This window comes from Lactuca sativa, chromosome 4, assembly GCF_002870075.4.
Source record: "Lactuca sativa cultivar Salinas chromosome 4, Lsat_Salinas_v11, whole genome shotgun sequence".
Taxonomy (NCBI): domain Eukaryota; kingdom Viridiplantae; phylum Streptophyta; class Magnoliopsida; order Asterales; family Asteraceae; genus Lactuca; species Lactuca sativa.
In genome coordinates this window covers 99381894-99393150 of record NC_056626.2, presented here as the reverse complement: position 1 = coordinate 99393150, position 11257 = coordinate 99381894, and the positions used below count along the sequence as shown (strand labels likewise).

At 36.6% G+C, this 11257-nt stretch overlaps 2 protein-coding genes across 2 annotated transcripts; both read left to right on the top strand.

Annotated features, from left to right (window-relative positions):
* Positions 1-600: 600 nt before the first annotated feature.
* On the top strand, positions 601-9312 carry LOC111907842 (uncharacterized). The gene is made up of 5 exons (XM_052770940.1): positions 601-709; positions 781-791; positions 8278-8345; positions 8517-8827; positions 8912-9312. Exons 1-5 carry the CDS (start codon positions 601-603, stop codon positions 9310-9312), a joined length of 900 nt encoding a protein of 299 aa, XP_052626900.1.
* Positions 9313-9444: 132 nt separating this feature from the next.
* Positions 9445-10896, top strand: LOC128133480 (uncharacterized). Its single transcript, XM_052770939.1, has 3 exons — positions 9445-9640; positions 10074-10083; positions 10173-10896. The coding sequence occupies exons 1-3, from the start codon at positions 9445-9447 to the stop codon at positions 10894-10896; spliced, it is 930 nt and encodes a 309-aa protein (XP_052626899.1).
* The last annotated feature ends 361 nt before the right edge of the window (positions 10897-11257 follow it).

Genomic DNA, 11257 nt, shown 5'->3' with positions numbered 1-11257 from the left:
AATCTAAACGAAAGTCGTAGTAGTTATAAAAGAGAGAACGTGCATATAAAGAACGTCCAACTCTGACTTCGTATGAGTAACTTATGATTTTTAAAAGTTTCAGCGCAATAGTGTGCGACACAGAAATCGAAATAGAAATCGGTTGATTTGTGTAGCTCTTGTCTTAAAGCGTAGTTAGGTTGCATGCTCCCAGAATTAAAAAAATTTAGATTGTCTGATTCGGCACTATTTCGCCGCTCTTGTCTGAGTCCAACCATTGTAGTGTCGAAATTTACAGTCGATAGACTATTTGATTTTAGTGGCATGCAATTGTATTTCGTCCGATAATTGGTTAGAGTTGGTAGAAGTTCTTTGCTGATAGCAGAATGAAGCAGAAGGAATCCTAGGAGAAAAATCTAGGAATATAGTAATTAGGTCATTATAACACTGTGTGTGAAAAGTCCGAACGATATGAGAGTATAGTAACTTAGTCGGGATTGCACACCCACCACCTAGGGATCGAGTCTAATTAGCTTTCATTGCAATCAGAGAGGCCATAAAAAGGCTGATTGTCCGAGTTTATCCGCGACAAGACCAGTTGCAGCACCTGCTCTGGCGACCATGCAGATTACAGATGGCCGCCAAGGAAAGTTAGAGGCACCTGTTATAATGAGCAGAGCATTCCAGATGACAGCTGAGGAGGCTTGTGTATCACCTGATGTGGTGACGGGTATGTATCTTCTCTATATCTCTCTATTTATGTTGGTTTTTCCTAATTATATATGTGTGTTTTGTTTTTAGGATCGTTCCTTGTAAACAGTATATTTGCTTTGGTTTTGTTTGATTCGGGGGCTACCCGATCCTTTGTTTCTCTTGCGCTCAACAAGAGGTTTGTTGATACTCCGGGGGAGCTGGACTGTCCATTAGAGGTTGAGATTATTGATGATCACCCTGTGCGGGTATCGAGGGTTCATCGGGGTTGTGTACTGGAGTTGTTCAGTGAGTGGTATCAGATTGATTTGGTTCCTATTCCTCTGTGTGAGAGCAAGGTTATTATGGGGACGGATTGATTGAGCCCCAATGGGACAGTGATTGATTGCGAGCAGCAGTTGGTGCGTATTCGTACCCCAAGTGAGGAAGAGTTGGTGATTCATGGAGAGGGTGTTCAGTGTGGGCCAGTTCTATGTTCAACAGCCAGGGCTAGACACTATCTTTAACAGGGTTGTTCCAGATTTGTTGCTTATGTTATGGATACCCGGGAGAAGGTTAAGATGACTGTGGATGATGTACTGATTGTTTGGGAGTACCTGGATGTATTCTCGGAGGATTTTCCAGGAGTGCTTCCGGAGAGGTAGGTGGAGTTTCGGATTGACTTGGCTCCTGGTGCGGCTCCGATAGCCAAGGCACCTAATCGGTTAACACCTTCAGAGATGTAGGGGTTGTTTACTTAGATGTAGGAGCTGTTAGACCAAGGATTTATTCGGCCGAGTAGTTCGCCATGGGGAGTGTCGATCTTTTTCGTGAAGAAGAAGGATGGGTTACATCAGATGTATATTGAATACTGGGAGCTAAATAAGCTAACGGTGAAGAACCGTTACCCACTCCCGAAGATTGGCGATTTATTTGACCAGCTCCAAGGTGCATCTTGGTTTTCCAAGATTGATCTTGTAACGCCCCATTTCGAATCGTTTCCTTTTCAGGGTGGTGATCAAGGAGTGGGTACTATTTGAGTTAGAACAATCGAAGAGTTGAGTTTGGGAATTTCGAGGTGGATGATGTATTTGGAATGATCCCATTTATTCGGTTTGTGTTTTGGGCCCAAAGGTATCAGCAAAGGCGTTGGTTCGGGCCATTTATGGATTTTGGATTTAATTTCGGTTGGCTTTCAGGCTAATTAAAGTTGATAGATGCGTAGGGCTTCTCGTTAACTTTTCGTGGATATAAAGAACGTCAAAATCGGAGTTATAACGAAGAAGTTATGGCCATTTGAAGTTAGAAGGGTTTGGGTCAAACCGTGTACGCATGGTGTACCAAGTAAGAACGCATGGCGTTCAAAAGGAAAATGGGCGTGGGTGCATATCGGAACGCCCTACGTTCCGAAAGGGAACGCGTTGCGTTCGTCTGGGCCGACTAAACCCTAATTTTCTGGTCTTGGACCCTATTTAAACACCTTAACTCACCTCCAACCCTCATTTCCTTCAGCCTCCATCCTATCTAACCCTAAGAACGAAACCCTAAGCCTCTTGCAAGCATTTTGAGTCTACTTTGAGCATTTTTGTGTTATTTGTGTTGATCCACATGCTTCAGATCTTCAAAAATTGATGAAAAGTGTAGAAAATCGCCTTAAGAAGTCATTTGCGTCGTCTAGGAACATCTAGAGCTTAAATTGATCAAAGAGGTCGAATTTATATGCAAGCCAACAACTTCCAAAGCAAGTAATATAGAAACATGATCACATTTTTCCAAAAATGGATCGTATTGTTGGTCAAATTCCTTAGAACCCCCGTTTAATGAAGTATGCTGCTATTTTTGAACCTTTTTAGGACATCGAAGAGAAAATGCAATCACATTTTTAGGTTTCCATAATTGTATTTTTGCCAAAAAAGACTCTAGATGATTTTTTGGTCCAACAAATCCTTGATACATAAATGGGATCGCATTTTTGAACAATGTTGATCGTATTTTTGAACAGTGTCGATCGCATTTATTTTTTCGTACAGATCGGGCATAATTTTTCCATTCAAGCAGCTTCAGTCATTCCTCAGCATCCTTCTTTAGTTCCAACTCCAACTAAACTCCAAATATACATTCAAGCTGCTCTCAAAGTATGGCTCCACTTGAATTATCTAAGAATGACATAAAAACATGAGCAATTTGGGAATTCTGACATAAATATGAGTTAGACATTAACTAAACTAATGCATATGAATTAACCTAAAATATGATGCAAAATACTAAACAAAAACTAATAAAAAAGGATGCATAAAATTACATGTAACAAATCTCTCCAAGATTAAACCTTACTTGCCCTCAAGTTATAAAAAGATTAATCATTAAAGACAAAATGGAAAGATGTAGATGACCTAAAAGAAATTAGAATAAAAACTAAAATAAAACAGAAGGAACTAAAAACTTGAACTTTAATAAAAAAAATACTTCACTCTTTTTTTCACATGATCAGACTTCACATCAAGGAAGCTCTAATAGAATCACTACCTAGACGACCATTTCAATACCTTCCATGTATCACAAACTCCCGAAATCAGGAAGACTCTCGAAGGTGTAACCCAATAAACCATCCATAGATTTTATTTAAACTTCATACCTTAATTAGTCTTGCAAGCTAAATTAATATATTTTATAATTTCATGTCCTTAAGACTACATAGTTAAAAACAAGGTTCAACTTAACCTTAAGTACTCGTTACGGTCAAATCAGCTTTCGTCGAAGCAGTCAACCTTCCATTAGGGGTCAAAGCTTTATGATTTCACTTTTCCTGAGAACAATAAATATCATATCACACAGGTCACACACATATGTATTTTTTTTGTGCTAGAAAATTACTCGGGTACTGAATTTGACAGTTTGTACCCACGTCGAGCTCGAATATAACGGTTTTGCTTGCTTCTTAATTTCTTTGTTGGTTGTGTGGATATAATATAAGGTTCTATACTACCGTGAGGGTAATTCGTGTCAATCAAATACGAACATGTTATGTGCGCCCGAACTTGTCGATCAAGGTTCATTTTTAACATTCCAAAGCAAATAATTCTGAAACTGTGATTACCATCCACACAGTGTTTCGGTATGCCGTTCTTTTTATTTTTACAGACGATGTCTCAGATCATAGTGTTTTGCGTTCCCTAGTATGAAAGCTGCTTCTACGCTTCTAATATCGATCTTGTCGTGTCGTTTCAGACTTTTATTTTCCACCTTTATAGAGCTATTGAATGTAAAGAATTTCCTCATTTCATCTAACTTTCCTGAATTTTTTTCTAATTTTTTATATGTAGAAAATAAACACTAAAGTAACTAAAAATAAAATCTTTTTGGGTTTTTTTATGCAGAAAAACAGAAAATAAATATATTTTTGGACTTTTTCTAAAATAAAATTAATGCAAATGCAATGCAGAAAATAAAATACAAAAAAGAAAATTGAAAATATTTAATTGCAAAAAAGAAAATTTAAAATATTAACAAAAAATGCAAAATTCTCACACTTAAACTGAAAATTTTATATTTGTTAACAAAAAATGCAAAATTTTCACACTAACCCCCTTCCCAATCTTAAAATGATGCATTGTCCTCAATGCTCAGGGAGGAATGAACAAATCAATAAAGCATATAAAAACAAAAGGTTGCGGCTAGGAAAAAATATACATGATAAGTTGTAGAAAATTCTGATTCTAACGAAGATGTTGGCGAAAAATCTGAATTTTCGCAACTCTAGAAGATCCTCTGATTTCCCTAAGCTTGCTTGGAGCTACGACCACTCTTTATTGAAAGCAGAAAAAATAAAAATTGAGCTTCGAGTTGCCTCCCGGAAAGGCGCTCTTTTTTAATGTCATTGGCTCGACTGTGCCCAACCATATTTGTTAACCGGTGTGGTTGGGACTCCTCTTCATATTAATTTTTTCTTTCTCACTCCAGATCCCTTCATATATGACAAACATTGGGGGATCTGGTATTTGTACAGCAGAACATAAAAATTTCATATTTTTATAGGAATACTCTATTTCCAGATTTTTGAGTCTCTTCCTTTTTCTTATCTTTTCAGTGATAACCTCATTTTCCCTAAGCTTAGCTTTTTCTATCAGCTTCTTGAATCTTTTTTTCTTTCTAATTTTCTTGAAAATTACCGGTAGCTAGCAACTTAGCTCACAGGTGAATTTTAGTCCAAAACTGTTTATGCCCCTTGTGTGGGATTGAATCAGAGATTGAAGACCAGAGCCGGCCCTAGCCCAGGGCAAGCTGGGCCATGGCCCATGGCAACAATTTATAATGGGGCAGCAATTTTTCAAAGTCTCTTATAGGTATATTTGGGCCATGAAGACTAGTCCAACAAAATCAATCCAGTTCAAGGCTTAAGAGGGCAGCGGATTCTTGGAGCGGATTCTTGGAGACCTAATACACGGTATCCGACTCTTCGATCTAAACTTCCAGTAATTGAAGATGAAGAACACAAGGCATCCTTTCTTGAGAATGGAGATGGACATGGACGATTACAGTTTGAAATCAATATTTAGACTTTTAGTCTATCGGCTATAGCCATCGCATTCGCATACTGCCATGTCTCTCTCTCTCTCTCTCTCTCTCTCTCTCGTGCGCGCGCGATCGTCTACTTCTTCTTTCTTTGATTCTTTCTTTCTAGTTTCCTGAATCGTCCTCTATTCAAAGGTGGATATAGCTATTGATGAACCGTCCCTGTGATGAATTCGTCCTCATAAGCCCTAAGGTCCTAACGCATAATCAATCCAGTAAGTTTTTTCTAATCTTTCAAATTTCTTGCATAACCAACTTGAAAATTTCTTGCATAACTCCTAATCCGGTAAGTTTTTGAAATTTCAGTTTTTTTTATATAGCTTCCTAGAGAAGTGAAATTTCCATTCAGCTCATCCGATCCAAGATTGAAGACTTGCAGTGTTAAGGAAACTGGATTACACTAAGCCTCATTAATTTTACAGGTAATTTTTTTCTTTCTTTTTCTTCTACTGCTCTTGCTTTATGAAATTATGATCAAATTAAGTTGTTGATTTTGATTGTTTTTATATAATCTGTAAATCTGATAAGTTATGTGTATGTCTATTGTTGAATCTGATATAGTATGTCTATTGTTGAATCTGATATAGTGATATTGTAGCACCTGGTTCCTGGTACGTAAAATTTATCTTAGTGTTTTTCATTTTTAGCCTTAGACTCGGCGAGTTGTAGGTCTGACTCGCCGAGTAGAGACGGGATCCGGAACACGTTTAAGTTGGCGACTTAGTGAGTCCATATTCTGGACTCGGCGAGTCCCCGCTGTCTGATGAAACCCTAAATTTCAAGGGTTTGCACCCTATTTAAACCCTCTTATCCGCCCCCAAGCTCGCCCCCTTCACCCTCAGAGCTCTATACTTCGTTCAAGCCTTGTTCCTTGTGAGATTGAAGCATTTTGGTGTTGTTTTCTTGAAGATTTGGAGAGGGAAGGAGAGTAGATCAATAAAAGAAGAAGGAGGCCAGACATATTTGTGTTATCTCAGTGATTTCCTTGAGGTATAACTTAGTTTCCCTCTGTTTTCATGCTTATTGTCCCTTGTAGCTCCATAAAAGTCCTTCTTGAGCCTTTCTCCAAGCTTGTTTGTGTTTTAGGGTTCGTAATAAGTTGTTTAGCCTCTAGATCTAGGCATGATTGAGCTCCAGGAGCTTGGATCTACTGCCTTTATGGAGCCATATTGCATGAAAGCCCTAGATCTAATCTTTTGGTGCATTTTGAGCCCTAAAACCCTCATGGGTGATTATTTACATGTAAAGTTGGAAACTTTACGTGTTAATCAGGCCCTAGAAACCCAGATATATGAATGACATGAGCTGGATTCAAGCAGAATCGCGTGTATAGTATCTGCATGTGGCAGACTCGGCGAGTCGAGTCGCGAGTCCCCGAGTTTTTCCCCTTTTTCGTGTTGCGGGTTGGAGTAGTGAGTCATGGGGTGTGACTCAGTGGGTCGGAAGCCAGACTCACTCATGAAGTAACTCAGCGAGTCAATGTCATGACTCGGCGAGTTCAAGGCAATCTTCTTGCCTCAAGAACAAACTCGGCGAGTTGTTCATACAGCTCGGCGAGTCTCAGCATAGAGTGTTCTTCGGATGAAGATGAACTCGGCGAGTTGTTCATACAACTCGACGAGTAGGATGAAGGGCTATTGGCCTTTAGTTTAGAAGGAGGACTCGTGGAGTCAATGCTTAACTCGACGAGTAGAGACGGGTTTACGGTCGGACAAAGGGATAGGGACTCGGCGAGTTGGCAAGTCAACTCGGCGAGTCGGGCCAATTGGCAGTTGACTTTGACTCTTGATTGGTAAGGGGTAAATGGTCATTTTACCCTGAGGTCGGTTAGCAGTATTTGACTAAGGGTTTTGTGGGAATTATAGCCGGAGGATTTTCGGAGCGGCAGCAGCAGAAGACAGTCAGTTCCCACACAGATCAACAACTACTTTGAGGTGAGTTACTTTCCAGTAGCGGTGGGTCTACGGCCACAATGCCGGCCCACCAGTAGGACTTGTATGTTAGATGATTGTCTTTGTGATATCATCTAGGTTTGCTACTACCTGATATGTTATATGCTAGCATGATATGTATATGTGATAGTAGTAGAATTCGGTTGTTAGGACCGAAGGGTAGGTCAGACATCCCAGATATGTATGATAGTATGTGATGATATGTTTATATGCTGGCATGATATGTTACATGTGATAGCGGTAGTAGGAGGGGAATAGTCCCCAAGTTCGGTCGTTAGGACCGAAGGGTAGATCGGACACCCAGATATGTCTGATAATATGTTATGTTATGATATATGTGATAGTAGCAGTAGGGGGTGAAATAGTCCCCGAGGATCGGTTGTTAGGACCGATGGGTAGTCAGCACCCCAGAATGGCTCGACATAGGTAGTCAGCACCCTAGAACGGCTTGACACGGGTAGGTCGGCACCCCAGAAAGGCCGTACCGGGTAGGTCGGGCACCCCAGAATTGCCCGACAGTGTGTATGATATATAATTGTATGGTATGTGGTAATGTGGGGGAACTCACTAAGCTTCTTGCTTACAGTTTTCAGTTTTGGTTTCAGGTACCTCTTCTTCGAAGGGGAAGGAGTCGGCACGGTAGCGGTACATCACACACACACACTTTGTATTCCGCACTATGGGATCCTCCTGGGCTTTTGTACTCTGATAGTATTATGTTTTATGAAATGGTTTCCAGACAAGCAACATCTTTTATGAAATGTCATGATCCGTGAATGCTTTATTTATAATGTTTTGCAATTGGTATGTTTTAAAATGAATTTTTTTGGCTCGTATTTTTGGGATGTTACAGATATGTACATTGCGATATATATGAATTCTGTTTTTGATTTTTCTGAGATGCGATATGAATTCTGATTTTGATTTTGTTGAGATATTAATTCAGAATTCTGAATAATTGGATGAATATAATATGTTGATTTTTTTAAATTATGAATTTTGAATAATCTGATTGTGTTTTTTATTTCTGAATAATATGTTAATTTAATTTCTGAAAATCTAAAAGATACTATTTTTTGTTTAGGTTGTGGATACATTGTTAACTTCAGGTTGTGGATACGGATTGCTAATTTCACGGATTGCTAATCTCAGGTTGTATCCTTCTTTGATATTACTACATCTTTTTGATTTTTAATTTTTGTTGTGAAGTTTAAATATGTTTCCTAGAAAACCTTCATCTGGTGCTCAAAATAGGAAACGAAAATGAAAAGAACAGGATCTTATTAATAAATTACAAGGATCTTTAAATAAGTATTTTGTTAGAAATGAAAATAATGATGAAAATACTAATGATGTTGAAACTAATGATTTTGTTGATAATTCTAAAGGTCCAATTGAAACTTCTAATGAACCTATTGAAAATTCTAATGATCATGAAAATAATGATTTTGTTGATAAATCTAGTGATATTAATATTTTTGATCCAAGAGTATGGGATAAGTTAGATTTAAAAATGAAAGATTTGCTTGTAGAAAAATGGCCTATTAGGGAAATTGAAAATAACAAAATTTTTCCAAAAGATGCACTAGGTAGACATTTTTCTTGTGAATTTTATATTCGTAAATTAAAGAATGGTAACTCTTATGATAGAAAGTGGTTGGTGTATTCAAAAGAACTTGATAAAGTGTTTTATTTTTGTTGTAAGTTATTTAAAACAGCTAGATCTAGAAGTAATTTGGCAACCGAAGGAATTAATGATTGGAAACATCTTAGTGAAAAATTAAATGAACATGAACATAGTTCTGAACACATGATTAATTTAAAAACTTGGACACAAACACGACTTAGGTTAAGGAAAAATGAAACAATTGATAAAGAGTTACAAGAAAGAATAAAAAAAGATACTCAACATTGGAAAGAAGTTTTGGTAAGAATTATTGCTGTTGTAAAATGTTTAGCTGAATATAATTTGGCTTTTCGTGGAACTAATGAAAAAATATATGAGAAATCTAATGGTAACTTTTTAGGTGTACTTCAAATGATTGCTGAGTTTGAACCAATAATGAAACACCATTTTCAACTTATTCAAGATAAAAAAAAGTCACTTTCATTACCTTAGTCATAAAATTCAAAATGAATTAATTGAATTGTTGGCATCCGAAGTTAAAAGTGCAATTATTAGAAAAATAAAAAAACAAAATATTTTTCGGTAATTCTTGATTGCACTCCGGATGCAAGTCGTAAAGAGCAAATGACTTTGATTATTAGATGTGTTGATGTTGCAAATGTTCCAATAAAAGTAGAAGAGTTTTTTTTAGAGTTTTTAATGGTAGAAGATACATCCAGTTTAGGACTTTTTAATGTTTTACAAAATGCTTTAAAATCTCTTGACTTGGATATTAATTGTATTCGAGGACAAGGATATGATAATGGAGCAAATATGAAAGGCAAACATCAAGGTGTACAAAAAAGATTGCTTGATATAAACTCAAGAGCTTTTTATATGCCTTGTGGATGTCATAGTTTAAATTTATTTTTGTGTGATATGACAAACTCTTGTCATTAAGTAAAGCATTTTTTGATACTTGTCAAACAATATATAATGTTTTTTCTAGCTCCACACATATATGGAGTGTTTTACTTGACCATGTAGATGAGTTAACCCTAAAATCATTGTCTACTACTCGTTGGGAAAGTCACATTGAAAGTGTTAAAGCAATAAAAACTCAACTTTTTTCAAATAAAAGAAGCATTAACAAAATTAGCTCAAGTGAGTGATGATGGTAAGGTTTGTAGAGATGCGGAATCATTAGTAAATGATGAATTTTCTAATTTTGAATTTATTTTAAGTTTAGTGATATGACATGAAATTTTATTTAGAATTAATTTGGTAAGTAAAAAATTACAATCCAAAGATATGATTCTTGATGTTGCAATAAAAAATTTAGAAAGATTAGTTAATTATTTTGAAAAATATAGGGAAAATGGGTTTGACACTGCTATTAATGAGGCTAAAAACATAGCAGAAAATATTGGAGTTGAACCAAAATTTCCTATCAAACGTGTTTATAGTAGAAAAAAGCAATTTGATGAAGTTCCAAATACTGAAAGAGAACAACAATCATCTCAAGAAAAATTTAGAACTGATTATTTTATTGTTATAATAGATATGGCTCTAACTCAATTGAGAAGTAGATTTGAGCAAATGCAACATTTTGAATCCATTTTTGGATTTTCGTTTGATGGTTCAAAGTTACAATCTTTACTTGATGATGAATTAAAAAAATGTTGTAAGAAACTTGAAACTAGTTTGACAAATGGTGAGGAACTTGATATTGATGGAAAAGATTTATTTATTGAGTTACAAGTTTTGCAGAAAATGTTGCCAGATGAAGCATATAAAGGTGAACTTCCTTGGACAGCTATTCAAATTATGGAGTTTGCAAAGGAGATGGACATGTTTCCCAATGTGTTGGTGGCATATAAGATTTTGTTGACGGTACCGGTCACAGTTGCTTCCGCGGAAAGAAGTTTTTCGAAATTGAAGTTATTGAAGTCATATCTTCGAAGTACCATGACTCAAGAAAGATTAAATGGATTAGCAATTTTGAGTATTGAAAGTCAATTCCTACGAAGTCTTGATTATGATAAAATAATAGATGTTTTTGCTTCAAAAAATGCAAGGAGACATCCTTTTAGATGAATTTTATGTATACTTTTGTTTGTATAACCTTGTTTTGGTTTGATTGTAAAATTTATTTCATTTTTACTATTTTTTAAATAAATAAAGGCATTAGTTTAGAATCTTGCCCCGGGCATTAAAAATCAATGGACCGGCCCTGTTGAAGACTATCTTCTGATCAGGTGTAACATTGCACATGAGTCTCGCTCATGACTGGGTATTTAAGTGGTGTGGCATCCCAGTAACCAATTCTCATCGGTGTAAAAATTCATAGATTTTGGGGCTGCATGGGGTCACTGTCCATGGAAAAGGAACAACTTAAATGTCATTCTATTGTGTCTTCTATGGCAACGTGGCTAGCAAAGAACAACAAGATCTTTAG

Bases quoted from the DNA above. Each gene is read 5' to 3' on its own strand.
- LOC111907842 (XM_052770940.1), top strand. From the start codon at position 601: ATGCAGATTACAGATGGCCGCCAAGGAAAGTTAGAGGCACCTGTTATA. The intron at 8,346-8,516 runs GTTGTATCCTTC...GTATTTTGTTAG, and splicing joins TCACGGATTGCTAATCTCAG to AAATGAAAATAATGATGAAA. The intron at 8,828-8,911 runs GTAACTCTTATG...TATTTAAAACAG, and splicing joins TATTCGTAAATTAAAGAATG to CTAGATCTAGAAGTAATTTG.
- LOC128133480 (XM_052770939.1), top strand. From the start codon at position 9,445: ATGACTTTGATTATTAGATGTGTTGATGTTGCAAATGTTCCAATAAAA.